This window comes from Xyrauchen texanus, chromosome 9 (genome assembly GCF_025860055.1).
Source record: "Xyrauchen texanus isolate HMW12.3.18 chromosome 9, RBS_HiC_50CHRs, whole genome shotgun sequence".
Lineage (NCBI taxonomy): Eukaryota > Metazoa > Chordata > Actinopteri > Cypriniformes > Catostomidae > Xyrauchen > Xyrauchen texanus.
The window spans coordinates 43,142,786-43,168,548 of NC_068284.1; the positions used below are offsets into that span (position 1 = coordinate 43,142,786).

At 41.5% G+C, this 25,763-nt stretch overlaps 1 protein-coding gene across 1 annotated transcript in view; it reads left to right on the forward strand.

The window, feature by feature from the left end:
* LOC127648795 (semaphorin-6B-like) overlaps nt 1-20,897 on the forward strand; it is a 188,204-nt gene extending 167,307 nt beyond the window's left edge. Inside the window, exons 14-17 of the mRNA XM_052133558.1 lie at nt 2,329-2,469; nt 4,754-4,831; nt 5,118-5,176; nt 15,072-20,897. Coding sequence (XP_051989518.1) covers nt 2,329-2,469; nt 4,754-4,831; nt 5,118-5,176; nt 15,072-15,988 — 1,195 coding nt within the window. The 3' untranslated portion in view covers nt 15,989-20,897. The remainder of the gene's footprint in view (nt 1-2,328; nt 2,470-4,753; nt 4,832-5,117; nt 5,177-15,071) is intronic.
* Nucleotides 20,898-25,763: the final 4,866 nt, after the last annotated feature.

Here is a 25,763-nt window from a genome sequence, read left to right on the forward strand (position 1 = left end):
GGCTCGGGAGGAGGAGCCCTGGAAGGCTCGAGAGACTTGGGAGGCGGAGCCCTGGGAGGCTCGAGAGACTTGGGAGGCGTAGCCCTGGGAGGCTCGAGAGGAGCCCTGGAAGTCTCGAGAGACTTGGGAGGCGGAGCCCTGGGAGGCTCGGGAGGAGGAGCCCTGGAAGACTCGAGAGACTTGGGAGGCGGAGCACTGGGAGGCTCGGGGGGAGGAGCCCTGGAAGACTCGAGAGACTTGGGAGGCGGAGCCTTAGAAGGCTCGAGGGGTGCTGGCTCTTGGACGGTCATGGCTACTGGCGCTGGCCCTTGGACGGCCATGGCTGCTGGCGCTGGCCCTTGGACGGCCATGGCTGCTGGCGCTGGCTCATGGATGGCCGAGGCTGCAGGCGCTGGCTCAGGGACGGTCGAGGCTACAGGCGCTGGCTCAGGGACGGTCGAGGCTACAGGCGCTGGCTCAGGGACGGTCGAGGCTACAGGCGCTGGCTCAGGGACGGTCGAGGCTACAGGCGCTGGCTTAGGGACGGTCGCTGGCTCAGGGACGGTCGAGGCTACAGGCGCTGGCTCAGGGACGGTCGAGGCTACAGGCGCTGGCTCTGGGACGGTCAAGGCTACAGGCGCTGGCTCTGGGACGGTCGAGGCTACAGGCGCTGGCTCTGGGACGGTCGAGGCTACAGGCGCTGGCTCTGGGACGGTCGAGGCTACAGGCGCTGGCTCTGGGACGGTCGAGGCTACAGGCGCTGGCTCTGGGACGGTCGAGGCTACAGGCTGGCTCTGGGACGGTCGAGGCTACAGGCGCTGGCTCTGGGACGGTCGAGGCTACAGGCGCTGGCTCTGGGACGGTCGAGGCTACAGGCGCTGGCTCTGGGACGGTCGAGGCTACAGGCGCTGGCTCTGGGACGGTCGAGGCTACAGGCGCTGGCTCTGGGACGGTCGAGGCTACAGGCGCTGGCTCTATGACGGTCGAGGCTACAGGCGCTGGCTCGCTGACCGTGGCAGGCGTGGGCTCGCTGACCGTGGCAGGCGTGGCCGCTGGCTCGCTGACCGTGGCAGGCGTGGGCACTGGCTCGCTGACCGTGGCAGGCGTGGGCGCTGGCTCGCTGACCGTGGCCGGCGTGAGCTGAAGAGCGGAAGCTTTTCTTCTGCTCCTCCTCCGGGCGGACGAAGTTGGCAGCGCTGGCTCGTTGATCCGGGTAGGCATGGGCTCAGGCTCGAAAACCGGGATCTCGAGGGGTGGTTCGTCGGCCGCGAGTTTCTTCAGAGCGAGACTCACGTACTCCCTCCACGTGTGGTCTCCGTGTTCCGGCGCTTCCCTCAGCTGGGATGATGGTAACCCGACCCGGTAGATAGTCTTCAGGGAAGCGTCGTCGAACCCAGTGTGGATGGCGACCGTGGAGAAGAGACGTGAGTATTCGCGAATGGTCAGGTTTGCCTGGGCCAGTGTGGTGAAAACCGCTGCTAGATCCATTATTGGTCGGTCTTTCTGTCACGAATGTAAGTGAAGGCAGACAAGGAGAGAGGATCCAAATGCAGGGCTTTATTGAATAACAAAAAAAACACAAAGAAAACATCCACGATGGGAAAAGGTAAACTAAATGAGGGAAAAGGTAAAACAAGACACGGAGGGCATACAAAGGGTTCAACGGGAAGTACATGAAGACAGAGAGCACGGGTAACAGGCATCCACAAACATCAAAGGCCGACAGGGGAATGGAGAAATAAACAGGGTTATATACACAGAGTTGATGGAACTAAACGATAAGCAGGTGAACACAAGCAGGTGAGTGCTAGCAGGTGGTGAGGGCAAGGAAAGATGGGAAGTGTAGTTTTCTTAGACAGGGACTAGTGAAAACACGGGCCGGACCACAAGGAAATTGACATGGAGTGTGAAGTGCTGAGTAAAACAGAAAACACGGGACAGACAACACAGGAACGTGACAGGAGGCAACTGAGATTCGTCCTCCGCCACCCGGATTGAGGCGAGTTACTACGCCACCATGAGGACCTACAGTGCATTGGGTATTGGGCATTCTGAAAAGGGGAGAAAATAAAATAAAAAAAAGAAGAAGCCTGCCCTTTTATTTCCAATAATACATGATATTTGACCTTTTCTGAAAGGTGAAAAAGTGGAAGGAAAATACATTGTTGCCATATGGCTACATTTTAACATACATCAGTCTTCATTTAGAACATCCCCACAAGTTGCTGAGCAACAAATAGCTGTTGATATGTAAACTTGTACATGTTGGGTGCTAATGAGTGTGTGTTAATGTGAAATGTATTCTGGGAAGTGTTTAGTGAATATATTGTTGGCTTTAATTATGTGTAGATGTGGCGATGACTCCATACAAGCTCGGCAGCCTCTTTCTCTGACCCTGGATAAACCCAGTCACACCCTGCTGGTGGTCTTCCATTCCTGTGTGGTGAGAGTTCCTGTCGCACGCTGCCAACTGCACTCCAGATGCATGAAGTTAGTACACACACACACACACACGCACACACACACTTCAACACATTTACTGTTTAATGGTGTTCTTAGGACAAAGGTATTTTTGATCAGGTGGGGCTGTCACATTTTTATCAGGAATGTGTCTCCTCAAATGTTCATATGAACTTATGCCGCTTGTTTTAATGGTAGGTTCCACAGTGACAGCTTATATTGTGTTATATAATGTGACAAAATACTCAATACTTAAAAGGTGCACTCCTTTTAAAAGTGTAACTTTTGTCATCTTGGACTTACACTGACACTTCTTGGATGCAGCATCATTTAAAACCAATAGTTTTCAGTTTCAGATGCAATTGTAGAAATTTAGTGTTCATACCATGATTACTTAATCAATGAGTGAATTCGTCCAATCGCAGGACGGATACTGAGATTAAGCGAGTAGTATTCGGCTGGTCATGTAAATCTAATATGGCAACCACCAATGTGAGGACCCTCTCGAATGTAGAATAAAACAGCTTTTATAATGTTACTAATATGACCAGAGTCTTTATTTTAATGTGAGTGCTCATGATTTCAAAGGCTACGTATATTGCAAAATTACAATTTATGTCTTTAGAGGTTAAACTTTTTTAATGAGGAAAAAATTACTGAGTGCACCTTTAAGGTTTGGGCTTATGCAGAAATGTACTTTATAAAAGAAAACTTCTTTGAGAAATGGAGTTATAAGTGTGATAACTAACCCATGTGCCCCCTCTACACAAATATGCACAAGCATAGTTAATTCCGCATATACGCACACACGCACACACAGATTTACTTGAATTCAATACATATAATACAATACATATACAAATACATCAAATACAATACACACACACACAAACACACAATTCCACACAATCTCTCAATCCCACACACTCCCTCTTCCCATTTTAAATTGTGCCACCCAAACACACGCTGCTTCATTAGCGGCTTTGAAATTACAGTGACCCAGCTTTTACAATTTCCTTTAGACAAAACACTCACACATGCTCTCTCTCTCTCACGCACACACACACTCCTGTCGGCATGTGTCCTGTATGGCACATTTGGAACAGTCTCTTCCTGTGATGCAGTAAAGCTCTGCTGTAATTGAGCTGTGATTAATGGAATGGTTTGATTGAGTCGGCTGTCATTCTCTCATCATGAGGGATTGTGGTACTGCTCAATTAAACCATCTGCACCAACACAACTTTTTCCGGTGTAGTTAGTAACTCGGCAGCACCATGTGCAACATGTGTACGGCAAATTGACTATGTGTTTTGCATCAGTAACCTACACTGCCGTGGGTGGCGCAAACATACACAAAGTGCTGTCCTCAGCCTTTAACCTTGAATAGTACAGAGCTGAAGAAAACGAGACAGATATGAGACAACAGTGAAACCTCCGTCAAGTCATGTCTTTAATCTATTTCTTCAATTCATTCAGTCTCTGTACATTACATCTCTGTGAACCCCAATATTTATTGTCCGTTTGTATTGTGTATTCAGTATAGAGGAGGTTGGCTTTGTCATTAGGGCTGGGTATTGATGCAGATTTCTCAATTTGATTCGATTCCGATTCGCTAGCTTGCAATTCGATTTTGGTCACATTTGGGCTCTTCAAAAATGAACAAATCCATGTATTCAATCAATAAAAAATATGTTATATTTACACGTTACATGTTTATTGTTTTATTGCACAATTTGTACTATTTACAAGTATTTAATTTGATTTGTAACATGTACTGTCTTTTTAACAAAACTGGCATTTCTGTAAGGAGTGTCTGAAGATGAGCGCATGTTAACAAGAGAGGACTCAGATGCCTTTATCTCATCTGCACCATGCAAGATTAGAATTTAATGTTTATTTTTTTGTTGTTTTTGATCAACAACTCCCTGGAAAAAACAGAAAGGGTACTAAAAGAGACATTATTCAATGACAAATATGTTGCGTGGATCTAATCTTCGGACACGCAGTTTTTACTCACTTTTACTCTGAACACGCAGTGAATGGATCTCACTGCTGAATACTTTACCACTATACTACACAATTGCTTGTGAGTGAAATGTAAACATTTCTCATTTAAGTATATACTGTACATTTTAGTCGCACAGTGCAAAATTTGGTTGCAAATGCGAAGGATTTCCTCTCATTTTAGTGGGGGGATTTGCACATAGAGGAAAATATTGAGCTTGGGATTTAAGAATCCATAACAAGCTCATTCATAACTGTCATCTGCAATAACACAGAGAAACTCTCTGTATGTATGTTTGTGTTTGTGTAGAAACTGCATTGCGTCCAGAGATCCGTACTGCGGCTGGACCCGAGGAAGCACCTGCTCACTCCTGAGGCCTGGCACCAGGTTAAATATTAAACACACACAAACACTCATACAGACATAGCACTGACAATCCAAAACATTTTTAGGCCAGAAACATACTATGCCTGTACACAAAAAGAGAATACTTGGCCAATGCAACAACGTATTACATTCAATTCAGACTGCAAGCTCAAAACGTAGTATTATGATAAAATATAATTTTGGTTTTTTTACCATTTGCATAGAGTATATTTCAGGGCTTACAATGCCAATCTAATCTGTGAATCTGTGCATTTTATGTTCAAATACATTTTCTCCTGTTTTTCAGATTACCTTTTGTGCAGGACATTGAATACGGGAACATCTCACATCTCGGAGACTGTGATGGTGAGTTTGTGCACATGTTTGGGATGTCTGATTAAAATTTGCCCTCTAGCTTTCAGGCCTGCCTCCAACGGGTCTGTTCTTTACCTTGTACCACGAGTGAATACACTAGCAGCTTTTAACAACACATATAGAAGAGACAGAGAAGGTCCATTCTGATCTGGTTTAAAAGTTTAGCTTAAGCAGTCAACTGGTTGAATCAGGCAAGATGTAGAAAAAGAGTGTTGTCTTTTCTTTTTTTACAAATGGATCCATCTACATGCCGTGTTTGTGCATTTCTGTGCCGTAGCAGTTTTGACACTTTCAAAAAGGTGGAACGAATTGTAAACAGAAGATGCAGAATGAACTTGAAAACTGTGTTGTTGTTGATTTTTTAATTTTTTTACATTCAATGAAGCATAAAGCTTAGATTCGCATTCTGCTCTAAAGGGCATTTGCAAAGCCGGAAACACAAAGCTGGCCTTCTGGCAGCAAATGAAACACATTCTGCTGTTTTCAAGGTCCAGAAAGAACAGCTTAAATATGTTCCAAAGGTCTGATTTAGTCCAGCAGAACTTGGAACAGCAGTCCCGACACTTGAGCACTTGAACATAATAAGCTGGTGCAGATGAACAAGGTTTATAGAGCAGAGGAAATCTAGTTTACATTTACATTTACATTTATGCATTTGGCAGACGCTTTTATACAAAGTGACTTACAGTGCACTTATTACAGGGACAATCCCCCCGGAGCAACCTGGAGTTAAGTGCCTTGCTCAAGGACACAATGGTGGTGGCTGTGGGGATCAAACCAGCGACCTTCTGATTAACAGTTATGCGCTTTAGCCCACTACGCCACCACCACTCCATAAATCTCGGCAGACTTACAGATTCATATAGTCATATAGGGCAGAATGACTCAGAATGTCACTGGCCAAGTAAAGCAGAGTACACACTATACGATTTTTGCCAGTGGACACATTTCAGGCTTGTAAAAGACAAGAAAAACTCTTTGCCAGTTGGGTAAGAACAATTATTTTGTTTTCCCGATAACACTTTACAATATGGCTCCACTCGTTAACATTATTGAATGTATTAGATATCATAAACTATCAATGGACAATATATATATTTTTTAATAATTTAATTAGTTAATTAGTTGTACATTGTTAGTTCATGTTTTTTCACAGTGCATTAACTAAAGTTAACATATACAACTTTTGATTAAAATGTGTTGGTATACATAGTTGAAATTAACATTTACCAATATTAATAAATGCTGTGAAAGTATTGTTCATTGTTTGTTCATGTTACTAATCTTTTTCCCTCAAATTAAGTTTATTGGCTAATAGTTTTAGCATAAATCTCACTATAAAGTATTTTTTCTATAAAAACATTTAATATCTTGTGTATTTACTATTTCTCAAGTAAGTGTGTGTGTGTGTGTGTGTGTGTGTGTGTGTGTGTGTGTGTGTGTGTGTGTGTGTGTGTGTGTGTGTGTGTGTTATGTGTCACATTTCAGTGAGGATGTCACAATATGACAGATTTAAATGATAGTTCTTACAAAAATAAAAATTATGTCATCATATATTCACCCTCATGTTGTTCCAAGCCTGTACTGGTGAAACAAATGAAGAGGCAGTAAGATATAGAGAGAGAGAGAGAGAGAGAGAGAGAGAGAGAGCCAACACCTAATCATCAAAATTACTTTCGATGCTAACTAACATTCGATGTTCAAAGCTGGAGGCTGATGGATGTATTTACAGACAATGTTGAGGAGGAGCAAAATTAACACAGAGATCATAATGAACCCCAGCGAGAAATCACAACATCAAGAGGTGAATGAAAGATAATTGAAGAGATCCTTCTGAACAAAATCTAGACACATTGAAATGATGATGAAGGCAGAATGAGAGAAAATGAAAAGAAAGGGCAAGATTTATGCCACTCAAAAAGAAGAAAAAGAAGAAAAAAATTTTTGATGGAAAGTGTCAGCATTAGACATCATGCTATATGGGAAAAGCTTTCTTACAGGGGTCATGAAATGGAGAAAAAAAACATATCCTTGATGTTTAGACATGTAAGAGGTAACTGTATTATAAAAACATACTGTCAATTTCACAACTCAAAACTTCCTCCCCAGTCTAAAAAGTGCATTTATAGTTACCACCCTGCTGAAACATATTGCTTTGAAATGTGTGCTTTCATGACATCATGAGACATTGCTCATTTGTATTTTACACATCCCAAAACATGCGTCATCGCACCCTTGGCCCCGCCCACTGGTGCTCAGTTCGAGAGAGAGAGAAGGACAGAAAGCATAGAGTGGCTAAATATTCTTGAACACCAAAAGGGACCCATCTGGATGGTTTTTAATTATTTTTGTATATAAACATGTACTAGACAGACATCCCTGATCATTGACTTGTATTTCGCGCTGCTTTTAAAAAATGCATTGTCAAATTAAAACTCTGAAGAGGAGACGCCATTTTCTGTCATTCAGCTGCTGCCTCTTGTTGTTTTGAGCACAAACTCATCCTGGACAAGATATTTTGCACATCTGCGCTATTTTTGTTTGTTGGTGTATGTAAACATACACAAGACTAGATGGACTTCTTTGACTGCTTTGATGTGTTTTCAGCGATGTGCACCTCAGTGCGCCTGTCCGTGTGCTTCATTTCACCATGCTTAGGAATATGTATATGTGTTTCTTTTTTTTGTGGTTAATATCAAGTGGATTGATTGTGAACCAGTCATAATACAATTCAAGTTTTGCAAAGGAATTGTTGTTTGTGCTGAGATAAGACCTACTTTTGAAGCGTCTTAGCTAGGGTGACCATATTTTGATTACCAAAAACCAGGACACTCGGCCCGGCAATGAGATACTCAAATGATTTTACTCAAAGATGCTTTGTTAATTTCAATACATTTAAAGTAGGTTATGCCTCTGTATGGATAGAAAATTGTTATTACAAAATACTATCTATCAAAGACACAAAAAAGACGGCCAGGACAGGACGTGAATACAGGACATATCCTGGTAAAACAGGACGTTTGGTCACCCTAGTCTTAGCGCAATTACCTATTTCTCTGGAAAATAGTGAAATGCCCTTTGCTCCGCTTCATTTACATACAATACATCCCAGTTTCTGCACATACACCCACAGATAGCACAAACACTCCTACCCATATCCACTTTTGTGCTGACACAAAAATTGGATAAGATGTTGCATACCGTCTTAGCACATAGCGCTGCGCTTTACGCACTTACGAAAATAGAGCACAATGAGTCAAACTTCATTTGTTTCTCAAAATCTTAAAAAAAAAACATTTTAATTTAAAGGCTATTGTTTCTATACTAGTTTAATTTAAAAGCGTATGTTTATTTTGTAGACAAATATAAATTGTGCCAATGGTACATATACATTTTTTACAAAAGTAAAATTGTAATTAAAATTGTTTTTTCCCCACAACATATTTCATAGTTTTGATGACTTTATTAATATTTTTAAATTTGGAAAATAGTAATAATTAAGGAGGTTTGTGTCCAAACCTTTTACTGGTAGTGTACATCAAACAGTCTCTCTCATCTCCTCTCCTTGTTCACTTCATTCCTTGCATACATGAATTTCTAGTATATTTTAAATAGACCGAGAAGAGTGTATATATCCCTGAACGCCAATATAGAAGGGATCTGAGGTTGTTCAGAGTGTGTTTAAAATCGCACCAGGGGTTTGTGTGGATTTCAGAGGTGAACCTGGAGGACAAACACACATTAACAGCAATCTTGAGGCATTGTACTTGAAAGTGCAAAGGAAACAAAATATTAAGAAAATGGGTTAAATTGACTATAGTGTCTGTTGGACTCCTGCTGTTTGAATGAGAGAGCAAAATGAGAGTTGAGATTCCCAGCTGACAATTTTAATAGCAGAAAAGCTAAAGTGAGAGAGATCTAAAAAGGGGGCTTTAATGTTTGTTTGTTTGTGCGTGTGTATTTCTATGAATTTGTGTCCTTTTAGATGTAGATGTCTATTTAGCTGTCCAACACATAAAAAAGGCTAAATGAATATAAAAAATACCATGGTGTAAGAATGTGGTAATCAAACAGTACTATGGTATTTATCAAAGTACCATGGTGTTGCCATCTGATAGCATCCTTGTAGCATGGCACTGTCACAGTCCTAATTGTAAGGACTGCAAACAGTATTCTTAAAAAATCGAAAGAGAGATTCACCAAACAACGAGCTAAAGTTCCTCTCACTGTCAAGACATATTCCAGTTTGGATAGTGAGGCAAAGAGACTCTGACAGCTTCTCATTTCTGAGATGGCTAACAGCCCACACATAAACGCTACTAGAAAAGAAATAGTCAGCGTCGAAAAAGCAGAGAGAGAGAGAGAGAGAAAAGATAACAGAGGAAGGATTGGAATGGCTTTAGTACATGCCGACTAATGATTGTCAGTTTACTAACGCCAAGGTAACACAGTTTTTTTTCTAGATAGCTGGCCAAATTCTCTAATATGTGGGTAAAGTTTATATAAGGTATATTTTTCATCAGGGAGGTAGATTATGCTTGCTAGCTCATTAAAGCTCATAAAATATATAAATATATTACTCAATAAATCTCCTTTTTTGCTAGTCTGGGAACTTTTACCTTTCTGTGTGTTCATGTCCGGTGGCATATACAGCTCCTCAGCATAAGATAGTAAATCTTTTTCTTCTCTTTGTTTTCCTTTTTGTGACATAGGCTCAGGTCTCTCCTGTACTTTAGCAGAGTAAAAAGCAGCCCTACAAACTGGAGAATGTGATCGTCCTCCATATCTCACTCACTCCAATGTTTACCTCTCACGGCATCTGCAACTGACATTTGTTTGTGCATTCTGGGGCCATGTTCACAAAAATTTTCTTAAGAAAAAAATTAAGAAAGTTCCCCTTCTGTCACTCATTCGACATTGTGTCGATGTAGTGACACTAGGCATCGCCCTTGGGAGCCCCAAACACCTCAAATGTTTGAGAAAAGGAGTTGATAAAAGAAGCTGGAATGTGGCATTGGATATGCTGTTGGATATAAGGCGCTTTCTCTCCTTCTGCAAAGATCAGTACAGAGGACGCCCCTGGGTGCTTCGACAGTGCTAAGAGAGTATATATTTCTGACAGAAGAGTATATTTTTTTCTATTAAAGACACATCTTTTTAAAGATGCCTTTCCTTCTTTGTGTAGTTCCTGGATGCAGTCATTATCTCTCAGACGGCCACGGGCGTTGCTTCACGTGTCTGGGCAGTGATCACATTGAGGCAGTGTTTGTGGATGGTTTATGTTCTCATTGCGAAAACATGACCATGGTAACATTGCGGTCGCAGCTTTCCTTCTTCTGCGGGGCCAACTCGGCTGCTGCTGGAGGTGACTTAGGAATTTAAATGTGTGCGGTATCGCCGGGTAAACCCCTGTGGACCTCGCATTCCCCAACATGCTCGTTTGCCCCAGTCGAGCTCCGAGATGAGACCAGCTTGCCTCATGGACAGCTTAATGTCTTTCAGAGCCCGTGAGCAGGATGTGTCCTTGATCACTGCATCGGAGAGCGTGCTGGCGATGTTGCATGCCGAGGACTCGACTGGGCTGCCACCTTCGGGTCTGCCCACCCAGTCTGAGGCCAATGCAGAACTGACCGCCATGCTTGCTCGGGACACCGCGAGTGTCGGGTTGTACTGGAACCCTCCACCGTCCCCTGAGCCCTCATGGCTAGATGATTGGTTCCTGGGTTCGGGGTGCCACTCACAGCCCCCCCTGTCATTTTTTCCCGGATGTGCACGATGAACTAACAAGGTCGTGGAGGACACCTTTTTCTGCCCGAACCCGACTTCCCAGTTCGTCTGCTCTCACTAGCCGCCACCTCTCTGCATGCCACGGCCCTCCTGCAAATACACCAGGCCAAGGCACTGAAAGAGCTGCACATGGATAGTCCTTTCCTGTGATGCAGGAACTGCTCTCGGCGACCAACCTCGCCCTCAGGGCCATGAAGGTCACAGCACAGCACGATGTCCACCTTGGTGATCCAGGAGTGCCACCTATGGCTGGATCTGGTTGACATGAGGGACTTGATCGGCCTATTCGGCGACACTGTCAAAGACTTTGCCCAGCAGTTCTTGCGGCAAAGAAGCAGACTGACGCGATACAACACATCTTGCCCCGGCACGACTCAAGATTCCGTAAACCACCCCTAGGTGGTCCAGCTGATTTGGAGTCAATTCGGCAAAGCATATGTGGACCTGTTGCTTCCCGGGAATCCTCCCACTACCCGCTCTGTTATTTCGTATTGAAATACACGCTGGCAAATACGTGTTCCCCCCAGTGGGCTTACTTGTACAGACCCTGTGCAAGGTCAGGGAGGACAAGGAGCAAGTCACCCTTGTGGCCCCCATACTGGTCCACCCAGACTTGGTTCTCAGACCTCACGCTCCTCACGATAGCACCTTCCTGGCAAATTCCCCTGAGGAAGGACCTCCTCTCTCAGGGATGTTGCACCATCTGGCACCCACGCTCAGACCTCTGGAATCTCCATGTCTAGCCCCTGGATGGCCCTTGGAAGAATTAAGTGGCCTACCACTCTACGAGGCAGCTATTTGCCCTGATGTGGCATTTGTTTGCAAATATGTGTTTTCTTCCCAAGGGAGTCGGTCAGTGCTTTCCCTCCTGCAGGAGAGGATGGAGGGTCAGCTGTCCCCCTCCACCTTGAAAGTGCATATGGCAGCTATAGCAGCGCACCACAATGCGGTGGACGGTAAGTCCTTGAGGAAGCACGACCTGATCATTAGGTTCCTCAGAGGTGTCTGCAGGATGAATCCTCCTAGGCCACACCTCTTTCTCTCATGGGATGTCTCCATGGTCCTCCTGGGCCTTCGTAGAGCCCCCCTTGAGCCGCTAGAGTCAGTCAAGCTGAAATCCCTCTCCTTAAAGATGTCCCTCCTGATGGCACTCACCTGCATGAAGAGGGTTGGGTACCTGCAAGCGTTTTCTCTCAGCGACACTTGCCTGGAGTTCAGCCCGGTAGATTCTCACATGATCCTGAGACCCCGACTGGGCTATGTGCCCAAGGTTCCCATGACCTTTAGGGGTCTGGTTGTGAGCCTGCAAGTGAATCTGCCCCAGAGGAGCCTTATTGTTGCTGTGTCTGGTGCATGCGTTGCGCACCTATTTGGATCGCACCCAGAGCTATAGATGCTCTGAGCAGCTCTTTCTCTGCTTTGGCAGACAGCGTAAAGGGAACGCTGTCTCCAAACAGAGGCTTGCTCACTGGATCATGAACAGCATACCAGGCCAGGCTGTGCCTGCCCCTTTGGAAATACGTGCACACTCTATGAGGAGTCTGGCACCCTCGTGGGCACCTCTCTAGCAGACATCTGCAGGGCAACGGGCTGGGCAATACACAATACCTTTGAGTCTTTTTGGTCTCTGGGTTTCATCTCGTGCATTTTCAGGTACGAACAGGTAAGGTTACAGGACAGCTGGCCGGGTATAACGCTTGCGTACAGCGCCTTTCACCTCCATGAGGCGAAGACGTGCGCTTCTTGCCTTTCTCCTTAGCCCTGTGGCTCGCAAATTCGGTGGACAAGTTCGCAGCCAGACCTACTATGGGTACTAATATGTCCTGTACTGTGGTAGATGCTCCTCAGGTGCCGACTACTCCGGTAACCCCTGTGATGTATTTTACATGGTACGCTCTCCCTGTCGGCAGACCCGCGTCTCCCTTGGGCAGAGATTTCTCTGCCCAAATCTCTGTGTTTGTAGAGCTCCTCCCCTTCGTATCAGGACATACCACCTTGCCTCTTCCATCTGCGGCAGATGAGCCAAATTGTTACCTCCCCATCGGGCGGGATGTTTTTTTTTAATGTAAAGTGTACGAGATGTGTTAGTTTAATGTCATTAACCATCAAAGGAGAATTTACTTGATTCTAATCATTTGATACATTTTCATTTGACATGGAGGGAAAGAAACAAACTTCAGTAGACAAGAGCTGAGGAAATTACTGCAAGGAAAACGTTCTCCTTGGGAAGCTTGAGAATAATATCACATCGGAAAGTACAAGGCTGGTAAATGGGAAAAGGTGGCGGAGGCTGTCTCCGGTGTGCCCAACTCCGATAGGGATGTGGGTGGGGGGTAAAAAAGAAGCTTTCTAATGTTAGAATTATTATGTTTCTATGAACTCTAAAGATCGCGGCGAGAGAGTGCTATATGCAGCACATCCATTAGCATTATTGGTCACCACATTAAGATGCTTCAAAACAACATTTATTGTTTGAATTTGGTTTACAAGCTGAAAATGAAACGCAACTACACTCAAAAATTGTTTTTTTTTGTCTAAAAATACAATTTCTATGTAAACAGCCCACTGCAACTTCAGACTCAACATGAAAAACCCAGTAAATTCATTAAACATCTTACCTTTTAGGATTTAAGACAACTGTGAGGTTATCCTAACTTTAAGATGTTATTTACGACGATATTTATGAAACAAAATTGAGAATTTGAGTGCTTCTTAAGAACAATCTTAAGAAAAAAGATAAGAACTTTCTTAAGTTTATTCGGGAATAAAAAATATTTGTAAGTTACAAATTAAGAAGAAAATGGTAGTTAAGAAGAAAATTATTTGTAAGAAATTTTCGTGAATCCGGCCCCTCATCATTATTTCGCAGCATCACAGTGGAAAAAGAAACCCAAGGCATGGTTTCACAATGAAGATGAGTAATTTAGACATTAGCTCTAGGAATTGTTACATTCTTTGAAAATGTTGTTGATATCTTTATACTTGTCTACTTATATTATTTTGAACATCTACTTAGTCTTAAGTGTTTCAGGAAAACTGGAATAACATAATTTGCTTATGGTCACATAAGGACAGTATTTAGTGTGTATTATTTGCATATAGTTCATGGGGCAGGACTTTCAAGGTACTTTTTAATTACCATCCATATATTTTCCCTACTACATGACAAAGATTACTGAAATAGGTGTCTTGAGAAGTTTTTCAGAAGTTGGCAAAGTGGCCGAAATTGCTGAGAGCACATTTGATTTCAGGTTTCTAAGGTCATATCTCCTTTAAAGAGCAGCCTTGTTTGTATCTGCTGAAACATGCTATATATCATGGACTGAATTAGGAGTGGCTGTAGTCAACAATCTGCTTTGTGATCAATTGTTGTGGCTGAAATGTACAGAAACTCAATAGATGCATTTCAAAATGCTTCATAATTTACAAAGGGGCTGCCTTGATGCTTTTGTAAGCCCTTCAAGTGTGAACTTTTGATTTGTTGGTCGAATGAAGTTAATAGAGTCAATGGTTGTAGATGTTGCAGTTTTTCTTTTAGTAGCGCTTTTGTCCACACTAATAAGTTTAGTTTGAAAGTGCATACATTTTTCTACTTCTATGCCTCTCATCCACACTAGAACGGCGTTCTCCGAAAACCGAAAAATTGTTTCCAAAACATTTTCAATTACTGGCATATTTAAGAAAACGATAGCATTAGGAAACTGAAAACAGATTTTCAGACAAAAATGTATTAGTGTGGATGTTCACATACAACCCACAGTCCAACTTAACCAAGCTCTATTTGCATTATAATCATGCGCATTTAAATCATACCATGATCATTATTTTCTGGGTAAACATGCATCCTTTCTATGAAAATGAATTATAAAATAAAATCCTCCAGATTTGACAACTGTCAGTACTATTTTTCTGACACAATCAGGTACAACATGTCCAAATAAACGACGCTATCAGCGAGCGCAATACATTTGTGAGTTCCCCACTTGTTGAGTTATGTGTTTGTTGTAGTATGTAATCGAGATTTGCTACTCTGGAATTGTAACATATTTTGCTCTCTCCCTCTTCTTTCTTGTTTTGATTTCTATTCTTCTCTCTGCAGGCCTTTTACATGAAAGTTTCATGGATGAACCTGAAAGTCTTGTTACTTTGAACCTGTTGGTGGTCGCTGCAGTTTCAGCGTTCTCCACTGGGGCTGCTCTTTCTGGTCTGGCTGTTTGCTGGATCATGGGCCAGAAACACCGCCACCGTTCGCAAAGCAACACCCCCACCTCCAGTGGGCAGCGGAAGAGTGAGAAGGAGCGTTGCATCATGGGACAAAGCAGAAGTGGCTCCGTCATGAGCGTATCACGACATAGCGGCGCAGACCACCCACGCTCGCAGGGTGAGACGCTCTTCGTCATGCCCAATGGTTGGGTAAAAGCAGGCGACCTGGATCCTGGTCTACTGCCCACACCTGAGCAAACACCCCTGCAGCAGAAACGTGGGTTACGCCTGTCTGACTCCGGTTCCAGCTGGGACCAAAGTCAGACCTTCTTGAGCTCGGTGGGTACACAGTGCCCACCTCCTTCCTCCACCTTGTTTCTCAGCTCTAAACTCTTACAAGGCACTGGGCGACGCCACGAGGAGGCCATTGAAACTGGAATTGACCGCCAACGTTACGTGTCCCTCTCCAAGTACCGTGATCAGGGTATACGACCAGGCACCCTGCTTCGCAAGTCAGCAGGCGAATACAACTACCCCATGACTCCCCAGGATTCTCCTGACCGACGTAGGGTGGTGTCGGCTCCCAGCACCCAGACTGAATACAGTGGAGAGCCTCTTCGTTGGACCCATAAAGGATACATCATCAGCAGTCACGGCTTACCCCCAACGGGCCACCACTACACCCCAGCATCGCAGCATCCTACGGGACTAACACGCACCGTGCTCCATGGGTCCCGGGGGCTGATCGACCTGGCCGACTTCAGCCACCTGCTTGGCAAAGGAGGGAGTGATCGGACACCCACTGGCCAGTGAACGAAGAGAAAGATGGATGTGAGGAGCGGGAACATGTAGAAATGCTAGAGGCTGAATCCTCATATCGACTGCGGTGTCGGCATGTCCTGGCCAACCACAGCAGCTCTCTGTCTCTCTCTCTCTCTCTCTCTCTCTCTCTCTCTTTGTCTTACATTTTTTCTTTCTTTACCTGCCTGTTGTTCTGTTTTATGCTGATCTCATTCATCTGGAACTGCTGTCACACACTGCATGAGGACAGACCAAATGGACCTCGTTGATTAAGCGACAAGCAGCCATTTCAACTGCAACTCTCTCTCTCTCTCTTTCTTTATCAATCACATATATAGAAAAATACATAGGATGTACTTTTCCCAGTGGCTGCCTCTCTTGCTGAGTGTCTGACAATGTGTGTGGCCGACCAAACATTATGGCATCTTTATCCGATGGTGGAAAGAACTGCAGCCAGCTGTCTTGAAAACTCTATCTATTCCAAAATCTGCTTAAAGGTAGAATAATTTTAGCAGGTTTCCACTTTCAGCAGATTTGTATATTTGATTACAGAATTTAGTTTGAGAATTGGTGTCGGAATTGGGACAATGGTTCACTCTAACCATGAGCGGAACATGTCTCAACCACATTTTGGAACCATTACTGAGTTGTTGCCAGTGGTTGTTCTGGTCCAATTTGGATCCAGTTGTGTTTGGTTCCAGCTAAGTTGGGTCATAGGATCTCAGGATGGAGTTTGGGCTTGGTTTCAATGCACAAACCGACACCTTGACATTTCTCTACAAGATTAAATACTACAACATTTTTTTATGCATTGCTTTTTACCAAAATGTGAGAGTAGAAAACCCCTTTTTGTGGTATGTTTGGAAAGCTTTTGTGATTGTGACTTTGTGTTTGTGTTGTCTGTATTTTTTCTCTGTTGAGTGAGCAACGAACTTAATCTCAATATTACCTCAGCACTAAATCCAGACTTTACAACGAATGATGAGAGATAGAGATAAAGAGAGGGAAAAGTTGAGAAAACATTGGTCAGATATGTTTCATGACCTCAACCACATAAAGTTTTGTTTTCTGTGTAGCTTTGTATGGAGACTGAACTTATGAACAAGCTGGAATCAATGTCTTTTTTTTTGTAAAGTATTTGTACGCAATATGACAGGACATGGAACATGGAATGAAGGTTATTACACCTGCTGTTTTCCTGAAAGACACAATGGGAGATGGAAAGAAAGAGAGAGAAACTGTCTTGAAGACATTTGAACACTTCTGAGCAATTATTTGCCATTTGAAGACAGTAATGTCAGTCTGATTCTGGACTGAAAGAGAGAGCAAACAAGAAGAGAAAACTAGAGAAGAGAGATCAAGATGAGAGAACTAAGGCAAACTAAAGGACTACAAATTCAAGAGATTCACCAGAGTCTTGTGACTTGAAGGCCAGTTGATGGAAAACCAATGTGTTACGCCTTTGGGTGTTTGTGTGTCTGTGAAGTGACCAGTCATTATACACGATAATACACTTCTGCAACTTTTGTTTTGGTTTAGTCATGGAACCCATTATTTGTGTTTCATTTGAACCCTTCTTGAAACTACTGTGTATACCTTTCCCCTTTTCTGTATGCTTTTAGGAAAGTTCTATATAATCAATATCGGTACTAGAAATAGGGCCTGAAACTGCATCCATCTGGATGTCTGTTGTTCACAGTGATCATGAAATCTGTAGTGTTTCCCAGTCATGTACCTAGGGCAAATCAGTTTGTGTCCTAAGATCATTATATTGTTATCTGACATGGGTGGCATGATAGCATTTTTCACCAAAACATTCATTGGTTCTGTTCCAAACCCTAGTTAGCTACCCAGCTACTACAGCATCTTTGAGACACCGTGGGCATGTTCCAAACACAAAAGATGATTGAAACCAATAGGCAGCAAAATTATGAAGAATAAGTCTCTCCTCGAAGATACTTCGTTGTGGGCAAAATTCAATGGCATAGCCTGTAGCTTGTATCATAGCTAATCTTAGAATACATTGAAATTATTTAATCGAAAATTTACGTCCAATATTAAATATAACATTTAGGTGAATTCAGTTCTAAAAGGTATCGATGGAAAACTATTCCATCACATAAAAAAAAATTTTTTTTACCTAGTTTTCTTTCTTTTTTTGTGCTTAAAGTATCAAATTGTTAGCTTAGCAACATGCTAACGCCAAACTATTGGAATTCACTACAAAAGGTAGAAAAGGCTATTTTATGTTTTAAAATTAGGAGTGTAATTTGTGTAGCTCATTAATGACTGGTAACAATGTTGTTGCCTCCGAGTTTCTGTTTTAGTTAGCATGCTGTCTATATAGACAGTAGATAACGAGGTAGCTCACTGGGTTTGGAAAATAGCCTCTTATTTACTATCTTTCTCTTTTTATCTATTTCCCTCACTCTGTTTCACCCATACACATGACAAGCTAGCCTCCACATATGCTAGCTTTGTTATTAAATTGCTAATCAGTCTGTGAGATATTGAAAGCAGATGTCTTATTATCTGATAGATTACAACACAAACACAGTTTAGTACACAAGAACGCACTTAATAATAGTTCTCATGCACCTGCAAGATGTCTCTTATTAAAAGCACGTGCTTAGACGTGCATCAAATGCTACATGCGTGACTTAAGTATAGCCCTCTGTCTTACAGACCATGCACAAGCTATTGTGGTTGAACTCAGAAAACACACGCACATGCAGTTATGTGCAAAGGATGGTTGAACATTGATTAGCTCATAAATCCAGCTGAAAGGAGAGTCATGCCTGAAAGAGCCACCTGTGTATGTGTGCATTTATGTGTTTAAATGAATGTGTATATGTATTTATGTCTTCTCTCCAAAGCAGTGATGATACACCAGGCAGGAAATAGGATCCAGAACATAGGAAATAGATGCCAATAGACAGGAAATGCAAGGATATAGTCGCTTACCTGTAGGTCAAGGGAACTCAAGCAAGTAATCAAATTCGGGAAGTAACAAATGTTGCTATATGCTAATGTGAAATCCATATGTGAAGAAAGACATCTGTATCAGGCTGATAACATATCATTGCAGCAAAGCAAGTTTGTTCAGTCACAAAACTCAGCCATATCTATATTAATTTACCGTGTGTTTGCCAAATAACTTTATTTTTCATTAGAAATGTTTAAGTTTGCAGTCACAAATGCTGCCTTCAAGTTCCTGCTTAAGGGTTATTTAGTCGTAATTATAATGTGATGTGCTTTAAAGTGATTTTGGTCAGAATAAAACAATGCACATTCCTTTCTCTCTTATTTACTTCATGACACGGAAAGGAAGACTTCTTGCACTACTACAACAAAAGTGCAAAGGATGTGCATTAGATTTGTAATTGATCCTTTATGTATTTTAAAATGCTTGTGTTGCCACAAAGAATGATGCAAAATGTTGTTTTGTCGTGCCTCATAAACCAGCTAAATAAGCAGTATTTTCTGGCAAGTTTTATTGCTATTCTATATCAACAGTACGCTAAATTTTGCTTTCAGTATTCACAAGGAAAACTTGATGATGGCATTAACTCATTTTCTTTTGGCACAGTTCTTTCTTTCGGGGCTCGGTGAGTTTCCTCACTGGAAATTACGCCATTGTCACACCATTAAATTATTTCCGACATGGCTTGAAGGCAGCAAAAAATACCAAAATATTTACTACAAAATATTCAAAATTATAACTTTTTGCTAATTTCTTGATACCCATAACCTTATTATGTAGACATGTATATAGGCTATTTAGCAAAAATAATTCCTATTTTTTTTTTTTCAGGCCTAAAAAAAAATGCCACACAAATTGCCTTCATTTAAAAACTGAATGACAAAGTGTCCACAGATTACCTTGAAAATGCAGTGCCTAAAGTGAACTTCCTGTTTAGCAGGAAGTCCCTTTGTGCCACTTGGTGTAAAATGGCTTTAAATGTCCATGACTTTGTAACTCAACATATTTTTTTCTTTAGATGATTACTGGTGTTCTTATGCCTTTAAGAGACACTGAGTGGCATTGGTTTTCACACGGTGTCTTTGTGTTAATTCTGGTCTATTATTATCAATGGAAAGTGCTGAATGTACTGTGAATGTATTCAAATAGTCTTTACCCTTAAGCACTTGTGATAATAACTGAGAGGTCTATATCTCTGAAAACATTGCAACAAGCACAATATTGTACAGTAATGAAGGCCAGATTAAAGGGACAGTTCACCCAAAAATTTTAATTCTATCATTTACTCATCCTAATTTTGTTCCAAACCTGTTTGACTCTTTCTTCCATGGAACACAAAAAGAGATAAATGGAAAAAGTTCAATGAACTTTAAGTAATGGTGATTGAGACTGTCAGGCACAAACTTTCTGGTCCTAACATCCATTTCATTTTTTGGTGTGAACTCAATCAATATCATTTGTTTTACCTTTTCACAATGTATCAATCCTGTTTTATTTTTAAAAAAAAATGCAACAAATGATCACATCGGTTTTCACAGACTTTGCTAAGGACGAAGTAATTCTGATCTCTTGATAAATGGACTGAATGGACAGCTTTTTCTAAGAGGATGTCTATGGTGACACAGATTTGCCTTCGTCACGAAGGGCTGTGTGTATGACCGAGTCAGTGTTATGTTGAGTTGTTAACAGGTCTACTTGATGGAACTGGACTCAGCTGCAATGTACATAGCTCAAATAGTTCCACTGCAGCACGGGCGATGATGTAATATCCCTGTGTATAGAAGACAATGGACGGTATACAGTGAAAATTGTTTTGTTTGTTGGTTGGTTTTTAAATAACCACACATGTATAGATGTATACACACTTGTTTCAAACATGTACATGAACACACACTATTCAGTACTGGAATACACACTTATTTTCAAACGTCAATCAACATGGAGATTTTATCATTCTAATAAACACATTTGATTGTTTCATCTCTGTCTCTTGTTAAATATGTCAAATTAACAGCAATTGCGTATTAAAGACATGATGCTACATGATGTAATACAGCGTTCCAGTCATGCAAATATACACATTACAGTAACAGCTATGACATGAAAGACCTGTATATAAATAAAACTTTAATGAAAATATGTGTATTTAATATTCATAGCAAAAATGCACTTATATTGTGAGGACAATGGGATAATTCCTACTATGCTGAACATTTTCACATTCCCATCATACATAATATATTGTATAAAATATTAAACACATTTTTTTTTTTTTTAAATGGAAACCATATTAGTTTTCTTTTATTAAAGTTAAATGAACATACAGGTGAATTTCTTTGTTTTGAGCAGATATTGCCATGTCCTCAGGTGCTATGCATTAGCTTCAATGAAAAATGTCATATTTTACATTTTGGTAACTTTAGCGAGTTTTAAATTTCAGACCTCTTTATTGTTTGTCTTATTTTACTGAAACACTAAATAACCACTAATGTTTCATGTACAACCACTAGCCAAAATCTAAACTAAACAATGATATTGTTCTTTGACTTTTCCATGTTTTTTGTTTGGCTAATATATTGGATTTATATTTATGATAATGGTGATGTTTGTGGCATATGAATTTTAGCAAAAGAAGAAAAGTGGCAAAGTTAACAACAAAGACAGAGAGGTGACACAAGCTTCTGTAATTGTTCAGGTAAGATCATTTTTGACATGGACATTAAGGAATATTTTTTAAGCTTTGATCTATTGGTTCTGGCTGACTGGACCAATGTTTGAACTTATTTTGTTTAATATTAAAATGTACATTTATACATGGTGTCTACATTTATTTCTAATTATTAGAATTATAAGTTATATCATAAAAATGCTGATGCTTCTTAAAAGTTGATATGATTTCTTTCAAATATCACATAAAACATATGTTTTTAATATCATTCCTACGCTCCTGCTTTCCATCCTGTGAGTCTTTTGTTATATCCTTACAGGAAGTGGATACAGCACAAATGTCAGTAAGTATTAGCGATGGATTTCCTGAATGATAGCACACGTACATTTCCAAGATACTGTTTAAGATATTTTCATCTAGAAAGAATCACATTATAATGACTGACCTTGGCCAGAGAATATTTCTGAAAGCCTGGTATTTACTTCCTTAATTTACACGTTGTAGGAATTCCACTGCATGTCTATTCTCACAATATGTTCCCTTTCATACTTTATTGCTTAAATATAAGTGTAAAAAATATTCTGAGTGCTTCTTACACATAATCAACAGGTGCAAATTTTTTCGTACTTTAATTACTCTGCCAGTAGACGGCGCAGCACAGAACACGCATTGAACTCTCACAGAGCATCTCTCAGTTGCTATGGAGATCCCTTTCACCATAGCAACGTGTGCAATTGCCGAAGACCAGAGTGATGTTGTTTTAAAGGATAATTACTGGGAAGTTAATTAAACACATCAACATATCAATTACATCAGGCATTTAGCATAAATGTATTTTAATGATTTGGAGTTTTTTTTTTTTTTTTTTGAAGCTGCAGACACCAATCTGGATGAGCATCATATATCAGTTTCTGTGAGGTATATGTGCATCCCTACTTTGGCTTATTTAATATACAGCAATGACAAACTATGGTTTACAGCAAAACTCAGGCAGCTTCGTCAGGTCAAAGAGGATGCTAACAGAAGTGAAAATAAAATCGTATACACTCAGGCCAGAAACACTCTGACAAAAGGGATTAGAGTGGCTAAAAGAAGCTACTCTGAGAAGCTGAAAAAAGGTTTAGCTAACTACCCAGAAAGATATTACTAACTACAATACACCATCCCCCAACACTGTAGGGAATCAACAAATGGCTGACGACTTGGATGTGTTTTACTGTAGATTTGAAAATCTCAGTCTCACACACCAAGTCGCGGAATCCTCGCCACTGTCATCCACCAGGTGAGCAGCCACGGCCATCTGCCTGGGGACAGAGGGGTCACTGCCGGCTGTTGAGAGCTGGAGGAACTGCTGCCGTCTGCCAAAAAAGGGGAGGAGCAGTTCCGTCTGTCAGGGGCTGGACGACTCTCTGCCATCTGCTGGTAGAGGAGCGAGTTGGTGTCTGCTAAAGGGCGGAGCAGCAGTTGAGGACCGTGCGACACTGCGTCGTGGAGCCAGTGAGCAAGTTTTTTTCTCTCCCAGGTCTCCAAAAGGTCGAGAAGACTTGACGGCAGGCATGGCCGGGAGGGGAGTGCGTCATGCCTGAGTCGGGCGATGGAGGAATGTAAAGAAGAGGAGGGCGGGGCTAGGCCGATTACACGGCTGGCCATGGACCGGGCTAATCAGCCAGGAGGGGGATAAACATAAGCCGGAGGTGCCAGTTCCAAAGAGAGAGAGATGCACGTGGCCACACTGCATGTGTGTCTGCATTTGTTTCTGTGTTTTTTATGTTCATTTAAACTTGACTGTTCAGCCGGTTCCCACCTCCTCCTTGCCCATCTCTTACCCTGTTACAACTACAAAGAACAGTTCGGATTGCTGAGTGGATTATTGGTTACCCCCTGGCCTCCCTTCAAGAACTGTAGACTTCCAAAGTTAGGAAAAGGGCCTGAAAAATCACTCTGGCGCTACAGAGTATTGAGCACCAGAACAGTTAGGCACAAGAAAGTTTTTTTTTGTGAAATACTTTTTTCAAGAAAGAGTCATGTGGCACCATGCAAGGGTCGGATGTGTGAACGGAAAGCTCTGTGCTCTTTGCTAGTTTTAATATTTTTTATGTCATAAACCGGTGAGATTCAATATACTCTGGAGGCTCTGGAGACATTAAAAGACAATTACGTGCTCAAGCCGAAGCCCCTGAGCAACAGGCCATAAGCCTGTTGCTTTCAAACTTACAGAGTTCAAATGTGCTTGATTTCCAGTTCATGGCATGTTATGTCGAGCAGACACGGGAAGAGCACGTCTAGGAATTTCACCATATCTTGGCCATCTTAGAGATCTGCGGAGGGAGACAGACCCCGATCAATTCTGGCCAAATTTCTGAAATTATCCGATGTGATAAACGAGGCAAGGAGTAAAGGAAGGCTTTCTTGGAAGAACCACAACATTTTCTTGTTCCCAGATTTTGCAAATTCGACAAGAGAGAAATGTGAGCGATTCAAGGAATACAAGAAACTTTTACATCAGCGTAAGATCGCTTTTGCACTCATGCTCCTGGCCAAATTGAGAATTGATACTTAGGATGGCTGCAAAATATTTACATGCCCACAACAAGCGATGTCCTTCATAAAGTAAATGGAATGAGTAAGTCATTGTGAGATACTATCTATGCAGTCGAGTGGGCCTGACTCACTGAACATTCCCTTGACTGTCTGAGGAAACTGAGCACCTGCTTTGTGTTTTTGTGCTGGTTCTGCCTAGCGGCTGTAGTTTGTTTTGTGGGATAACACTCCATCAGACAGTTTTTGGATGAATCTGCACATTCATTGTGCTTATGCCCTCTATTGGTTGGAGTTTGTTTCTGTGGAATATTTCTTGAAAACATTGGAGTGATTAGGGCATTTGTTGCACTCATGTAACAGCCGATTGGGCCTGACTCACTGAACATTCACTTGACTGTCCGAGGAAACTGGGCACCTTTTTTGTTTCTTTTTGTATTTGTTTTGCCTTGCGGCTTGAGTTTGTTTTGTGGGGAAACACACCTTTGGAACGGTTATGTGTATGAATCTACATGTTCTGTGTGCTTATGCCTCCTTGCTGGAGTTTGTTTTATAGATAATTTTCTGATGTGCAATTCTGTCACACTAAATTTGTATAGAAGCAACGGACTTGAGCAATCCGATGGCAAATTTGTTGCGAGGGCCCTCGTAGGTGTACATGGACTTTTTGAGTTTAGAGGGATGGACGCCGGTTGCCGCTGTTGTGCGTGGGGTTAATGCACATGTTTTTAGTTTTTCTGTCAAATGTTAATATGAGTAGATTTTCTCTCTCTACAGGGAATGTGAATGGGTTGGGGCACCCCATAAAAAGAAGGAAGGTTATTTATTTTCTTAAATGTAAGAAATATTATATTGTGTTTCTTCAAGAAACGTATCTTCAAGAAACGTATCTTTCCCCACAGGAAGCTGAAAAATTTGGGATGATTTGGGGTGGACATATTTTATTTGGTGCTGGCTCAAGTAAGAGCAGGGGAGTCATTACATTGATAAGTAAGCATCTACATTTCAAATATCTCAAACAGATTAATGATAAATTAGGAAGAGTTATTATAGTTTTAGCAGAAATTCAAATCAAATCAAATCAAATCACTTTATTGTCACACTACCATGTACACAAGTGCAACAGTAGGTGAAAGTCTTGTGTGCAGTTCCGAGCAACATAGCAGTCATGACAGTGAATGTACATATATAATATACAAATTATAAAAATTACATATACAAATTACAATAAACAACATATTTACACAACACAATTTACATATCAAATGTACACATACTTAAACAACACAATAATTATATACAATGTACAGTAAACAATACACACATTATAGAATACACATAAAATAAAAAAATTAAATAAAGAGTATATACAAAATGTGTATATACAGTTGTTGTATTGAGGAGAATATATTTGACAGTCCAGTGTGAGATATAAGATGAATAAAGTGCAGTGCTGATTATTGATCTTGAGAGATCAAATGTTCAGAAGTCTGATTGCTTGGGGGAAAAAGCTGTCAGGGGCAAAGGTTGATTTTTGCTAATATTTATGCAACTAACGCTGATGATCAGGGCTTTTTAATAGATCTTGAAGGGATGTT